General features: G+C 42.9%; 1 protein-coding gene across 1 annotated transcript; it reads left to right on the top strand.

The window, feature by feature from the left end:
* Nucleotides 1-717: 717 nt before the first annotated feature.
* Nucleotides 718-12683, top strand: LOC123117696 (putative receptor-like protein kinase At4g00960). The gene is made up of 8 exons (XM_044538397.1): nt 718-1309; nt 7270-7473; nt 9425-9491; nt 9813-9967; nt 10070-10325; nt 11042-11264; nt 11364-11484; nt 12209-12683. Exons 1-8 carry the CDS (start codon nt 1070-1072, stop codon nt 12368-12370), a joined length of 1428 nt encoding a protein of 475 aa, XP_044394332.1. The 5' UTR covers nt 718-1069; the 3' UTR covers nt 12371-12683.
* The last annotated feature ends 4035 nt before the right edge of the window (nt 12684-16718 follow it).

The raw sequence follows: 16718 nt of genomic DNA, 5'->3' as shown, positions 1-16718 counted from the left end.
AGTTTCAACTGGCAACAGAAAAGGCTTCAACCGGAGGCAACATAAGCTACAAACAACGTGAAAAGCTACAACAGGCAACGGCAAAGCTGCAACCCATCGCCAGTTTTGCTACAACCAGCCTTTTGTGTTTTGCTAGAACCAGCGCCCACTCCCCGACCATGGCAGGCGACCCCCAAGTGTGGTACAACCATTGACCAAAAGTGCTACAACCGGCAAGAAAATTTGCTACAACGGGGCGAAGCTGAGGTGCTGCAACCGGTGACTGGCCAGGGCTATGAACCGCGACCACCGGTCCGGCGAGCAGCGACCGCGGAGTCGAGTGCTACAAGCTCACAGGTAGTTCATAGAACGCGACGAGGGGCGGCCATCCATGCTGGAAAAGATGTCTCCAGGGAGCTGCAAACAGCCTTTTTGCAGCTCGTGAGGACGACCGGCGAGGGGGCGGTGGCCGGCAAGGACGACCAGAGACAGGTGTGGCGGGGGAGGAGGACGGCGAGTGCGGCCAGGGGGAGGGGGGTGGCGGCGCGTGACTCCCGCGGGGTGTATTTTGCAGCGACAGAGAGGTCAACGAGAGGTGGAAGAAGAAGATCCAATGGCTGAGGGACATGACATCCAACAGCTAGCGCAGGACCGGCCCAAATTTAGGCCGGCGCACCGGCGCCTAGCGTTGGGCATTTTGAAAAGTCTTCATCTAGGAGGCGAGGCGATCGATAGTTGGCTGAAGTTATCCCTCCGGACAGCGTAAGTGGCCATGCACGATCCACGTCCGCCCTCCAACCACCAACACCAGTAGGCAATAGCTGCTGCTTCAGCGGCAACGACGACTTCCGTTTCGCCGGCGGCATGAAGAACTTCTTTAGGAAGCTCCGCATCGGGGAGGGGTCCGGGGAAGGCCCGTCGTCGCCTGCCCCACTGCCCCCCCGCGAGGGCAGAGGACGAGGTGGCGGAGCAGAGCCAGCAACCCTCGGTGGTGTCCAGCTGGCTTGAATCCGTCCCGACGCGGCCCCCGACCCTCCCTGAGGCAGCGGGGGACGAGAGACGGCAACCGGGGCCGGGCGAGGAGGAGGGAATGGAGCGGAGGAGGCTCTCGCAGGAGGACGAGCTGCTGAGTGAGAGACGGCGGTCGCCGGAGGAGGATGCTGTGGAGGATAGGGTGACAAGGGAGCTGGCGGAGGCGGAGGAGAAGCGGAAGAGGGAGAAGGAGGAGGACGATCTCGAAGAATTTCAGCTGCAGCTGATACTGGAGATGAGCAACCGGGAAATGGTCGCCAACCAGACAGACCCCTTTGAAGAACCTCGCAGCAAAGAGGTAGGTAGTTGAGATTTGAGAATTAAGTACCAGTCCTCCCATCTTCTTCATTCGGCCTTTTCTGTATTCATAATCAAGATTACATCGTGAGTGTATCAGTGACTGCTGTGTTGTTGGTTTTAGAACGTTAGCTCGTATCCTTCGTATCCTCCCAGGAGCAATACGCGCACAAGCGTAAAGCTAGAAAGAAGCAAGCAAGCTAGCAGCTTCATCGTTCTTCACTGAAACAGTGCACACACGTCTAGCCAGGTTGACGTACGTACCATACGAGCACTGGCTCGCAGTAACAACAATAGGATCGATTCAGGGCGTGTTCGGTAGCTAGCCCTCCTGCTTCTCATCTCCTCAACTTAGCTATGGGAATAAGAACCTGGCTATTAGCAGAGTGTAAAATTAGGGGAGTCGCGGAGTTGAATTACTCGAGCTCCCAGAAATCGAAGGAGCGGGAGTTGACTGAAACTACCCGTGATTGCCACCGCCAAGTGAACATCGGCCGTACCAATTCAAGCCCCTCCCTCACAACCGCTCTATCCCCACGGTCTCCTCCTCTCGTTCCTCACATCAACCCAACGGATGTCAAGCACCGGGTATGCTTTTTTCTTCTATCTGGATATCAAATATGAGTACTCGTAGTCCTCATCAGCATTACTTTCGCCGTTCTTCATGCCATCTCAGTCATGGATTCAATGAAATACATCTGTTATCCATCGCTGGCCGCTAAGAAACAAAAATATTTTTTAATTTATTAACAGATAAAAGAAAATTAAAAGGGGTCGACTTAGGCACGAGACATGCCGTGCAAGGCTGGATCTCGATGGTGCAATAGGAGGCGTGTGTGCAGGGCGCGTACATTGTTGTGTAAGTTTCTATTTATCCAGTTTTTAACAAACCGTTTTTTATCACTTATGGATAGGCTGGTGGCCAATTTAGGGCATGTAAATGGTTCTATCTTAGCAATGCCACGTAGGATAGATGATGAGGTGGAGGAAAGAGAATTCATAAAAAAAGGCTTGTCTTCTCTTATTTAAGAGAAGACAAGGGATGATCTCTTAGCACAATATGTCTCATCACGTTTTTAGGAATAGCTAGTTATTAATGATAAGACTAAGAGATGACCCATTATAGATATATTTTTTTGGCATCTCTAAATTACATGCAAGACTTAAAATAAGACTATCTTATCAACCATTGTACATGCCTTTAGGTCCAATTTCATGGGCAATTTAATGATAGACGAGAACAAATGCCCCACACTTAATTAGTAGGTATAGGTATAGATATAATGAACCTACCAATACTCTTATGCTACCATAGTTAGGAGCAGTCTCACCGTCTCGAGTCAAGCAACCGATGCAGACACCTTCTCATAGTCAACTCATTGACTTTTGTACGTATCCCTTTGCGACGGGTCTCATCTTTTACTTGACAACATCACCCTTTGTGTCCTTGTTTAACTTATAAACCCACTTCAATCCATATGGCCTTATGGTTCGAAGGTCGTGTTACCAAAGACCATGTGTAATTGCTTTCAATCACCTTTATCTCCTCATCTATGGTGTGCATCCAGCTACGACTTCTGCTCGTCTTTACAAATTTAGTCAACTCCTCAACTCCTAGCAAACAAGTACGGAGTACTCGGGCGTAACTGGCTTTTGCGTACATGTAGTATTTCTTGAGGGTCTTGTAGTGACAAGGCCAGAGGAGTCCATTTTCACTTGTGAAGGAGGCGACATAAATTGCGTCGGTGTCGATGCACTTGAGGAAGACAACAGAGTCCTGGGAGTGGTAGATGTCGGTTCGTTGGCATCCTCGTCGTCGTGACCATGACCATCATCGTGAACATCGTCATCTATATGTACCGTGTGGTGATCATAATCACCATGCGCCGCATTGTTGTTCTCGTCATTGAGACCTCCGCCAATGTCGTGCTCATCGTTGTTGCTATCAATTAGCGACCCATGTGCATCGTCGTTGATGTCGTCACTATGGTGATTGCTCCCACCGTGGTATCCTTGATTTGGGCGTTTAGCTATACGCCCGGACGTCCCTCCTTACATCATCATTAGTTGGGAATTCAAGCGTGAACTTTTTACCATTTGGACTATCATCGACTATCGTGCCCCAGTTTCATGCATGGTTTTCATTAAACACAACGCCGCATGAAATTTATAGACGCATGGTCTGTGGGTCATAGAAGAGGTATGACTTGGTGCCGTAATTTCTCTCGTATCCGATGAACACCATCTTGCTGCTGCGATAGGCATTATTTGAGAGATATGGCTCTGTCGTCTTCACATGTGCCACACACCTAAAAGTCTGTAGATGAGACACACTCGTCTGATGTCTGTAAAACACTTCATATGGAGTCTTGTCGATCACCAACTTCAGTGGAGCCCAGTTGAGAAGTTAGACCACCGTCTTGAGAGCTTCTCCCCGTAAAGACCCCTACATGTTCTTGATCTTTAGTAAACTTGTTGCCATGTCAACGACATATCGATTGTGCCTTTTAATAACCCCGTTCTGCTACAGTGTATAAGGTCACACGCGGAAACTTTTTATGCCGATCTTCTCTCAGTAGTCATTGAAGTCGATCGACGTAAATTCTCTGTTGCGACCTGTCTGTAAAGGCGGACCTCAAGTTTGTGTTCTATCTCTGTTGCCTTCACCTTTATTGAAAGCTTGAAACGTCTCATATTAAGGAAGTAGGAGAACGATCCACATGTCTTTTGAGTAGTCATCTACCACAAGAAATGTGTCTTTCCTGTGTCAGTTGTTGGGTGATCGGACCATATAGGTCACCATGAAGCAGCACAAGTGCAACCATTACACGGTAAGTTGACTGAGCAGGGAATTCTTTCCGGTGTTATTTTCCAATCAAGAACCTGCACATACTCGATCGATATGGTCGACGAATGGCATCACAGATACCATCTTCCACATCTTCAAAGCGTGAAAATTAACGTGTCCAAATATAGCAATGCCATAACCACAAATCATCATCACTATTGGCGAGCCAACAATCTGGTTGAGATTGATCAAGAGTGAAGATATAAAGACTGTTCCGCGTGCGATTTACATGCACTAGCATGTGTTGGAGTTTATCGAAGATCATCATCACTCCATCCTCGATATCCACCTTGCATTTATTCTCGTCAAGTTGTTCGACAGAAATGATGTTGTTGCGAAGCAGTGGAATGTAGTATACTCCGGGGAGTATGCGTTTTTTACCTGTGAGAACCTTGAAGAGGACAGAACGATGTCCACAAATATCAATAGTTGAACCAGCACTGAATAGTTCAACATCGTATTGTAGCTCGAGGAATTTCTCCTTGCACCTCATAATTTAATTACCGGCACCGGTGTCTAGATACCACGACACGTTCTTGATTTCAGATAAATTCGGTATTATGTTCTTCTCCTGAAGTAGAACCTTTCAATTTGGTTTCACAACCACCGTTTGGACAAGATCGCAAACTTTGGCAATTAGAAGACCTGGACCGTCATCTCCCTGTTTTGCTAAACTTGCCTCGATCTCCTGTTGTTAGGCTCCGCATGTTCTTTCGCAAAGTAACCCATCTCATTGCAGTTATAGCACCTAACCTTTGACATATCCAAGTCCCATGGCTTTAGCTTGTTAGATTGATCGACCCTACCATGACCTTGTGGATTTCCTTTTTTGGTGTGTCCGCCGCACTTTGTGTTGCTTGAGCGTTAACAACTGTCATGCCTTCCTTTGCTATTTGTGGCTGCCAATCTGCATGCGAGTATAGGAGATGGTTATCATCTCCTCCATTGCCCTTCCGATAGATACAAACATTTTCTTCTCATGTCCACACGCGTCTGATCGCCTTCGTTACGGTTATGCCCTCGATGTCGGTACGTGAATTTTTCTGACACCAAACTGAAATTTTTCTTCACAATCTGGACTTCCTCGAGATTTGCACCAAGCACGCGAATCTCTCCCACCAAGGTAGTGAGCTGCATGGAGTAGTGGTTCACCGGACTTTGAGTTGACGGACTCATCGCTCTTGTCGACCATCGTCAATCGTCGGGGCTCTAGATACCAATTGATAATTTTAGAATGCTATCTCCTATCAGGAATTTAGGAGCAATACACGCACGGGTGCAAAGCTAGTTTTTTTTCAATAAACTTTTAATCTATTAATCTTTAATAATGGCAGTACAAAAAACAACAGAAATAATAAAAATTACAAGCAAGCCAGCAGCTTGATCGGTATTCCCGGAAACAGCGCACATACATCAGCTTTGCACCCGTGCGTGTATTGCTCCTAGATTCCTGATATTCCCTGAAACAGTGCACAAATATTTTTTGCGAGAAATTTTTTCAGTCCTGTTCATCAATAATGTATAGTACAGAGAACAGGCACAGATCGAAAATGCAACGATCATGATTAAAAAAGTTAGATGTACACTTATTTGAGGGGAGGGGGTATATATACGAAAAATGCAACGACCACGCAAAGATTGTACCCCACCGTATCTCCCCCAGTAATTGTACGTGTGAACACCTGATTTATCAGTTTTAGACTAAAAAACTCTAGAAACCACAAAAAAGAAACTTGATTGGAAATAGAGAATCAAGGATATCAGCTTAGCCAACACATGCTAGCCGAGTAGGTCTCTAATCTTTATCTTTACCTAATAATAAAGCAAATTGGGTTTCTGGTCGTCCGTCATTAGAATTACCCCTGAAGTTGGCATAAATTACCCACTATGCCACCTGTAAGTTGAAAAAACGGTTCGCTTTTATTTCAAAATCGCGCTCGGTTTCACGTTATTAGAAGTCGCTACGTTCATAATAACAGCATCGCCCCAGCGGCTCAGTGGCTTTGATCGCCGCCCCTCTCCTTTTTTTCTATCGCAAGCACGCATCCTCCCCGCACTCAGCAATTAATGGGGGGCCGGCCCAGTTGTAGGTCGTAGCACACCGTTTTCCTATTTTGTTTTTTCCTTTTTAATTTCTCATTTTTGTTTTAGTTTTTTCTTTTTTAAATTAATTTTTGATTTATAAAAGAACCAATTTTAAAAAGCTGTGAGTTATTTTTTTGAGAAATCATAAATTGTTTGTGAATTCAAAAAACATTTGAAAAAACATAAAATGATCATGATTTCAAAAAATTGTTCATGTTTTACAAAAAAGATCACGATTTCAAATAAATGTCATGAAATGGGAAATGTTCATGCTTTCTAAAATAATATTATTCAAAACATATTCAGGAGTTTAAAAAATGTCCATAAAATTTAGAATATGTTCAAAAAATTGAAATAGATCCATAAATAATGAACATAACGAACCGTCGCTTACGTATAGGTTTTATTAGAACATCTGTAGAGGTCGTTTTATGATTTTATTTAGTCCCTTGCGTCGGGTAAAAAAAGGTTTTCATATCTTGTACAACGTTGAGCCCCCCAAAATTGACACAACTTTCTGTGGGTTACTTTTTGTAAGCTATATAAAACTACAACTATGTTTATTCTGGCATGATAATACTGATTATGAGAAACACCATTACGCTAGGTCAGGGAGAGACACATCATTCATCAGTCTAACTCAGATAGTGTCCATCAATGTAGTTTGCTCAGTGATTTTTTTTTGTTGTGGCGCCTTAGGAGATCAAGTCGTGATAAGACCATCACATTTTTTTAAATGACTTTTTAAAAGTACCTTATCTCATCATGACATCACTCGGATATAGTTCGTGAAAATGACATTTTAAAAGTCCTTATCTCATCCGGGCATTTGATTCAGACTTTTTTTATTCTATCACACCTGTATAATCTAATAGTTTTACCCTTCAAAAAATCTAATAGTGTTGCAACGCACGGGCAAATTTGCTAGTTCTAGTCCTACACGGACATGCACATGTAATCTTTTTTTTGAGAAAAGGAATATATTAATATGCACATGTAATCTTAACGCACATGATACATGTATGCAGCATTCCTCGGTGGATTGGGCGATAATAAGGGAGTCGTGCGAGGTGGAGGAAAGGAAGCGGGAGAGGGAGAAGGAGGAGGAGGAGCTCGAGAAATACCAGCTGGAGCTGGTGCTGGAGATGAGCCAGCGGGAAATGGAAATCGAAGTCGCCAACCAGATTTGTCAAGAACAGAAAGACCTCTCTGAAGAACCCTGCAGCAAGGAGGTAGGTAATTAAGGACTAGTCCTCCCATGTTCTTCATGTGGCCTTCTTTAATTTCATAATTAATGTTAAAAATATGTTACCTAGTCCTCTTCGTCAGTTCGGACATTTAAGTAACTTGGCTAGCGCATCTGTTCAATATGACATCGGAGCCACAAGGTCCCGGGATCAAGTCCTGGCCAACGCATTATTTGATATAAAAATAGTTGCGATCTAATCTCGATCGCACGTCTAAAGTCTTCCTGTACGTCCACAGCCTAGACGTAAGGTAGCTAGTGCATTTGTTCAATAATCAAGATTGTATCATTGACTGTTGTGTATGGTAAGCAGCAGGCAAGCACGCATGCATTCCTTGGCGACCATCCAGAATGAACTCATCTATTAAATCTACAAGGATATGATATATGCTTATAATCATTGATGCTCCAGGAGTGATAAGACTGTGAGGTGCCATGACTTGCCACTGAAGAAGGGCATTAGGAACTGTTCGGAATAATATCCATATATATGCAACGGGTTTTATGACGAAAAAGGATTGCATCCGCCTTATATATTATAAAGCAACCATCACTGCAATACGTCCGAGCAGACCGATGCAAAAAACACACACCACCACACACAACACACACACCCACATCCTAGACGTGAGGTAGCTAGTGCATTTGTTCAATAATCAAGATTGTATCATTCACTGTTGTGTATGGTAAGCAGCAATCAAGCACGCATTTCCTTGGCAACCATCAAGAATGAACTCATCTATTAAATCTACAAGGATATGATATATGCTTATGATCATTGATGCTCCAGGAGAGATAAGACTGTGAGGTGCCATGACTTGCCACTGAAGAAGGGCATTAGGAACTGTTTGGAATAATACCCATATATATGCAACAGATTTTATGACGAAAAAGGATTTCATCCGCCTTATATATTATAAAGCAACCATCACCGCAATACATTCGAGCAGACCGATGCAAACACACACCACCACACACAACACACACCCCCAAGACGAGGTATAAAGGTGCCGAGCGCCGACACACCACCCCAACGACTACCAAGCACACTACAGATTAGCAAAGAAGAAACACTTTGAGCCGACGGAGACCACCACCATGAATGATTCACCGAGGAGATGTGAGACGACCAACATGGGAGAGAGGACTCCAAAATGGTGCCTCCAAGATGGCACGAGGAGATGCAATGGGTTTTATACAATTACATGTAGGGGTCATGTTAGAGTAGCGACGGGGAAGCTATGGCACTGGATCTATTCCTCTCAGCTGTAGCGATCTTAGGTAGCAATTACAGGAATTACAAACTCTGTTCTTGCGGAGGAGCAAAGGGGAAGGTAGGCGAGGAGAGGTTGTAGCCACCACATGTTCCTTGCGTGAAGGCTCCGTCCTTCCAGCAATAGTATGCGTCCTTTATAATTGCACCTCTAAGGGTCCTTCTCTCTCTTCTTTCATGTCTTTCAACTCAACACAAATTATAATTGGCACCTCTAAGGGAAAGCTAACGTGATGTTTTTTTCGATTAGAAGGCAGTGCGCAAGTAAAATCCATATCCCTGAAACGAAAATGAAATGGCAAAGGTAAATGACATCACTCTGCAATATGGATTGTTTGAAGGCATGTTTTATAATCCATAAGGAGCACAAATGGCTATAAGATGAGGGGAGAAAACATAATCCTGCATGCATACACATGAGTGTATCATATTATATCTCGAAGGAGAAAATATCTTCTCCTAACAGTAAGAGTGATATTTCTGATGGATGAAGTTAGTTAGATTTTAGAAACAAATTATCTTCTGCTCCATACAGACCGAGTCATATAGTCAAGTTGACAATAAAACTCATTATTGTAGTAGTGTTGAGTTTTATTTCCTTATTGAAAACACTTTCTTCGTTCGTGAGGTGGTTTAATACATAATGTTCCTTGTTTCATGTCAGTCTTATGAAGATGGAGAATCCAGCAGCCAAACTTCAGAGAGCATCAGCACCTTATTGTCTTCTTTTGGTAAGTGCCATCCTAAAGGTTTAAAATTTCTGAATGGCAAATCCAAGTACTTTTAAACTATAAGTGGGATTCATATAATAATGCTGCATTTTGTTCTGTTACAGTATTATAAATGTTTGATAGCCAAATCAAGGTATATTTAAATTGTAAGAAAGATTCATATACAATCCAAATTTTCTTGAGCTGTAAGAAGTTCAATATAATAGTCCAAGACAATAGCTTTGCCATACAAGTTCATACCAAGAACACATGGTTCCATGTAGCCTCTGTGTAGACAGAAGAATTACAGTTGGACTTATTCGAGGAATTTTTGCATTATAGAAATCAGTGATCAAGCAATTGAACTTAAAACCCTGGAGGACATACTGATTGATGCAAATGCAAAGCCGGCAAGGCTATCATATACATTTATAAGATCCATCACAGGAAATTTCTCTCAAGAGATCGGCCGTGGTGGGTTTGGAGTTGTTTATCTGGTATGATTTCTTAATTGCGTTGCATGTGGCAATTGTACATATATGTTTATAGTGGAGAAAATTTTAGTGTCAATGATAAGTGAAAAATACATTACTAAACAGGGACATGTAGGAACTTGGAAGGTGGCTGTGAAAAAGCTTTCCATATTGCAGGGCTTCTCTGACAAGCCTTTTGTGGACGAGATTAACTGTTTAATGGGGATAAGGCACAACAATATTGTCAGATTTCTAGGTTATTGTGCTGATACACACGGAGAATTTGTGCCATTCAACGGAAGCCATGTGATGGCAGAGGTACCACAAAGAATGTTATGCTTTGAGTATGTTCCTAACGGGAACCTTCAGAAGTATCTCAAAGGTAAAGCTTGCAACTTTTTCTTTGCTTCCTATCAGGCAAACTAAAATTTGACTTCAAATAGGAACACCAATTCATGTTATGAGAACTTGGATACAAATAATGGGACTATGCGTCCATTACAAACACTTCTCCAACATGCAAGCATGTTCTTAAATACGTAGACTTAAACCTGGGTCATTTAATTTAATTAAATGGGGTTGTTTGTTTTTTTACAAATTTAAACCGGTTATTTATGTCATGTTGATTACTAATTCCCAAACATAACATTTCAGATGCTTCCTTTGGCATTGCAACGGATCATTGTGACGCCAATTTTTCAATCAGTTCTTGTTTACATTATTGTCTATCAACCATCCTTAGATATTTTTTACAGCCAATTATAGTTGAACGGTCCAACAACCATCTTCCGAACATTTCTAGTCACTCATACATTAGCCTATGAAGTAGTTAAACCCCCTTATATTTTTTAGCATCCAAATACAAGAATGAAGAACGAATTGTGTATATATATAAAACCATCTCAAGTTAGGAAATATACAATCTGAAGATGTTGATTGGATAAAATGACATACAAAATTGCTTTACGTTGCCAATCTTGAACTTGTTTTTTTTTCATTTTTGTTGAAGGCGGTCGATTTTCCCTCTAATCCATTCATAATTGTTGGAGATGTATGACAAATAAGCATCAGATTTGTATCAATTTTTCGTTGTTGCAGATAAATCTCACAAAGATGAGTGGAAAACACAGTACCAAATGATTAGGGGAATTTGTCACGGTTTAGACTATCTTCACAACAAACGCATTACTCATTTGGATTTAAAACCCGACAATATTATTTTGGATGCTTGTTTGGAGCCTAAAATTACGGACTTCGGGCTATCAAGATGCTTTGATGAAGGCATATCAAGAGTTTACACTAAAATCATTCGTGGAACACCGTAAGCTTAGACTATCAAGATTTTTTTCTTGATATTGATAAGTATGTCATATTTACTTTATGCACATACATTAAAATTAGCCATTTTATTGTCATGCAGGGGGAGTATTGCACCAGAGATCATAGATAGTGGAGAAATAACTTTCAAGTCGGACGTGTATGATTTGGGTATCATAATCATGAAAATATTAACAGGGCGTAATAACTTTGATTTTGAAAATGTAAGAATATTTTACTTTTCCATTTCATTCAATGTATTTTTAATAAACTAAAATTTTGTAGTTATATGCTATATAGTACAAGCAACAATAACGTTGTGGGTTTTATTTAAGAAATTATGATAATAGTTTTAAGAAATTTTAGAGCACTCCATGAACTTGATATGCATGGAAAATTAAGTCATTTTTATTGGAATCACTCACGCTTTGTAGTGGTGGTATAATAATTTGATACACCGTGGACAGCAATTTTTTTTTAAACATTGACACTCATGATCATAAATATAAAACTGTGAAGGAACTTTCCATGTTCGTTATGTGATTTTGCTTTCACGTCCACAATGTGATAACAGGAATTTCCTTTGATTATCAAAATTGAAAACTCGGAGATATGCATAACTCAAAATTAGTATTTCATCACTTATAATGCATTCAGAATATTGCTACCACAAGTTAGAAGAGCCATGATGTTTTCTTATGGATTATATTTCAAAGTCAATATGAAACATCACTCAGCATGTCTTATAAACATATGTTCGAAATTTGCTTAGTTATGACACTGTATAACTCATATTCATCAGCTACGTGCTCTAGATGATAGTTCCCTTATACCGTTATAATAGTTAACTAATATATTAAAAGAACTATCTGAAGTGGCACATATGTATTACTTTATGCTCAACATATATCGAAACTGTTATGCTTACTGTGTGTTTGAACTTTGTAGTGGGATACATCTATAGACGTGGATGACCCACAGGTACAGAGCTGCATTGGAATAGCCAAAAAATGTGTGCCTTTTAACCAACATGAGAGACCTACAATTGGTGAGATCATGCAAAAGCTCGACGAGATAGAGAGGATGGGATTCGAAAAGCCAACACCATAGTTATTCATTGTAAAAATGTGATCATGTTCACATATAGATATCTGGTGTATACTCCAGTTTTTTGGTGCATCTGTGGGCATTCCACACTATCATATCTACTCCCTCCGTCACACCATATAAGATCATTATAGGGAGTTTATGTTGGATTTAAGCCCGACGTGGGCTTCTCCAGTACATGGGTACGCAGGTGTCCGGATAGGATAACTGACCATTACCTAATAGGACTTGCATGTACGTGACCGAGTAGGAGTAGTTTTAGTCACCAAGTCCGTTTGGTGCTATCTAGTCTAGCTTCTATATATTATATATAGAGTCTGTTTAGGACACATCTAGATGTGCCATAGTTATATTACATCTAACCTGATGTTCATTATGTTTGTGGTCCGTTTTTTTGTCCCAACTTTTTTTTGTTTCTTGTTGCTACGCTATCTGTGGGAGATTGGATGTGACATCATTAGAAAACATCTAGATGTGACATCATTAGAAAACAGTCTATTCTGCTAATATTAGCAGAATAACTATTCTGCACATCACTTCCGCACTGCACGCTGAAACGCAAGTGCACTGCATCTTCTGGACGACGAGCACTGCAATATAGACTAGTGAACTTCGCGTCGGAAAAAACTGTACGCAGTGTTTTTCTGGTACTGTTTTTGCTCTAATTTTTTGAGTGTTTATCGGAACGAGGCGTATAATATACCGTTGAAAAGCTATGAATTAGGCGCAACTTCGACATGTTGAACAGTTTTCGAGATTCCACACGGTCTAAGAGCAGTTTTGAAAATGGTGCGGCGGATGACGAGTGGCAGCGAGCGTTTTTTCGCGTTTTTTCTAAACCGCGTGTCGGAATGAAGCAAATAATACGCCGTTGGATAGATATCGTCGAGGCGCATATTTTTCATATATAAATCTTTCTCTAATTCGTTACGGTTGAAGAGCAGTTTCAAATTTACTAAATCACGGAACTCTGTTTTTCAAAAAATTTGAAATTTTCCGTACTGTTTTCGCTCCAGTTTTCTAACCGTTTGTTGAAACGAGACGTATGATACGCCGTTGGAAAGCTATGGACAAGGCGCAACTGTTGTATGTTGAAATGTTTTTGAGATTCCTTACAGCTTTTAGTTAATTTTGAAAATCGTGCTGCTGATGACGGGAGGCAGCGGCCGTTTTTCGTGAAATTTTTGCAAACCGCTGGTCAAACTGATTCGAATTATACACCGTTGAAAGATATCGACGAGGCGCAACTTTTTCATGTAGAACACGCTCTCTAATTCCTTACGGTTTAAGAGCAGTTTTAAAATTACTAAAATGCGGATAATCTGTTTTTTCGCGACACCAAAATCGGCGCGTGTAATTCATCTGACAGACTACCGCACTTCATCGGATGAAAAACCGCACTGCATCGGACGGGTAAGAGAACTGCATGATTTCTTTTATTCAAACGCAATTTTTTCAAGGACGTGAAAGTAGAGTGCACTTCACATCGGGTGTAAATGAACCACAACACTATCGAAGTGAACCACATTACTTTTCTTCGCTTCCGTAACATTTTTTTTTGCACTTACGTGATGAACAACATCATAAGGCCGACCGCACTGCTTCATAAATGAAAACTGCACTGCATCGGACGGGCAAGCGAGCTGCATAATTTCTTCTGTCGGAAGTCAATTTTCCAAGACGAGGAAGTAGACCATGCTTCACGTCTGATCTAACATTTTTTCTGCACTTCACATCTAGGGTAAGTGAACCGTGAGACTACCCAAAGTGAACCTCATGAGTTTTTGTTGTTCTTTTTCTTACCTTTTTTATGAACAAGAGTCGACCAGAGACAAGGGCTGAGTGCAGTCCACTAAACTGAAAGTGTACTTTTTCGACACGATCAAGTGAGCTGCAAGAAAGTTTCCCCACACGAAGAAGTGCACTCTCGATCAAAAGCAAACTACCCCGAATGTTGATGAAGTGAGCAGGATGTTCTTTTTGTTCTTTTTCTACATCATTGTCATCTGCTCCGAAATAGTGCACTGCACCGAGTAAAAGTGAACCTCTTTGTGGGACAAAAGTGAACCTCTCGATACAAAAAATTATGCACATTTCAAACGTACGCTGAGGGGGAACCTATTGGGGAACGTTGCAGAAAATTAAAAAAATTTCCTACGGTTTCACCAAGATCCATCTATGAGTTCATCTAAGCAACGAGTCAAGGGAGTGAGTTTGCATCTACATACCACTTGTAGATCGCGTGCGGAAGCGTTCGAGGGAACGATGATGATGGAGTCGTACTCGACGTGATTCAGATCACCGATGACCAAGTGCCGAACGGACAGCACCTCCGCGTTCAACACACATACGGAACGGACGACGTCTCCTCCATCTTGATCCAGCAAGGAGGAAGGAGAGGTTGAGGAAGACAGCTCCAACGGCAGCACGACGGCGTGGTGTTGGTGGAGAACCAGTACTCCGGTAGGGCTTCGCCAAGCTCATGACGGAGGAGGAGAGGTGTTGGGGAGGGGAGGGGCTGCACCTTGGTTGTGTGTTGCAGCCCTCCCCTCACCCCTCTATTTATAGGGGAAGGGGCAAGGGGGGCCGGCCCCTCTAGATGGGATCTAGAGGGGGGCGGCGGCCAGGGAGGGGGGGCTTGCCCCCCAAGCAAAGGGGGCACGCCCCCCTTAGGGTTTCCCCCAACCCTAGGCGCATGGGCCCAAGGGGGGGGGGCGTGCCCAGCCCTCCAGGGGCTGGTGCCCTGCCCCACGCGGCCCATGTGGCCCACCAAGAGGGGTGGCCCCTCCCGGTGGACCCCCGGAACCCCTCCGGTGGCCCCGGTACAATACCGATATGCCCCCGAAACTTTCCGGTGTCCGCATGACAACTTCCCATATATAAATCTTTACCTCCTGACCATTCCGGAACTCCTCATGACGTCCGGGATCTCATCCGGGACTCCGAACAACATTCGGTAATCACATACAAGTCTTCCTAATAACCCTAGCGTCACCGAACCTTAAGTGTGTAGACCCTACGGGTTCGGGAGACATGCAGACATGACTGAGACGGCTCTCCGGTCAATAACCAACAGCGGGATCTGGATACCCATGTTGGCTCCCACATGCTCCTCGATGATGTCATCAGATGAACCACGATGTCGAGGATTCAAGCAACCCCGTATACTATTCCCTTTGTCAATCGGTACGTTACAAGCCCGAGACTCGATCGTCGGTATCCCAATACCTCGTTCAGTCTCGTTACCAGCAAGTCACTTTACTCGTACCGTAATGCATGATCCCGTGACCAAACACTTGGTCACTTTGAGCTCATTATGATGATGCATTACCGAGTGGGCCCAGAGATACCTCTCCGTCATACGGAGTGACAAATCCCAGTCTCGATCCGTGTCAACCCAACAGACACTTTCGGAGATACCTGTAGTGCACCTTTATAGTCACCCAGTTACGTTGTGATGTTTGGTACACCCAAAGCACTCCTACGGTATCCAGGAGTTACACGATCTCATGGTCTAAGGAAGAGATACTTGACATTGGAAAAGCTCTAGCAAAACGAACTACACGATCTTGTGCTATGCTTAGGATTGGGTCTTGTCCATCACGTCATTCTCCTAATGACGTGATCCCGTTGTCAATGACATCTAATGTCCATAGTCAGGAAACCATGACTATCTGTTGACCAACGAGCTAGTCAACTAGAGGCTTACTAGGGACGTATTGTGGTCTATGTATTCACACGTGTATTACGATTTCCGGATAATACAATTATGGCATGAATAAAAGACAATTATCATGAAGAAGGAAATATAATAATAATGCTTTTATTATTGCCTCTAGGGCATATTTCCAACAGTCTCCCACTTGCACTAGAGTCAATAATCTAGTTACATTGTGATGAATCGAACACCCATAGAGTTCTGGTGTTGATCATGTTTTGCTCGCGAGAGAGGTTTAGTCAACGGATCTGCGACATTCAGATCCGTATGTACTTTGCAAATATCTATGTCTCCATCTTGAACATTTTCACGGATGGAGTTGAAACGACGCTTGATGTGCCTGGTCTTCTTGTGAAACCTGGGCTCCTTGGCAAGGGCAATAGCTCCAGTGTTGTCACAAAAGAGTTTGATCGGCCCCGACGCATTGGGTATGACTCCTAGGTCGGTGATGAACTCCTTCACCCAAATTGCTTCATGCGCTGTCTTCGAGGCTGCCATGTACTCCGCTTCACATGTAGATCCCGCCACGACACTCTGCTTGCAGCTCCACCGGCTTACTGCTCCACCATTCAACATATACACGTATCCAGTTTGTGACTTAGAGTCATCCAGATCTGTGTCGAAGCTAGCGTC

Source organism: Triticum aestivum, chromosome 5B (assembly GCF_018294505.1).
Source record: "Triticum aestivum cultivar Chinese Spring chromosome 5B, IWGSC CS RefSeq v2.1, whole genome shotgun sequence".
Taxonomy (NCBI): domain Eukaryota; kingdom Viridiplantae; phylum Streptophyta; class Magnoliopsida; order Poales; family Poaceae; genus Triticum; species Triticum aestivum.
Note: the sequence above shows the minus strand (reverse complement) of the source record. Positions and strands in the feature narration are given on the sequence as shown.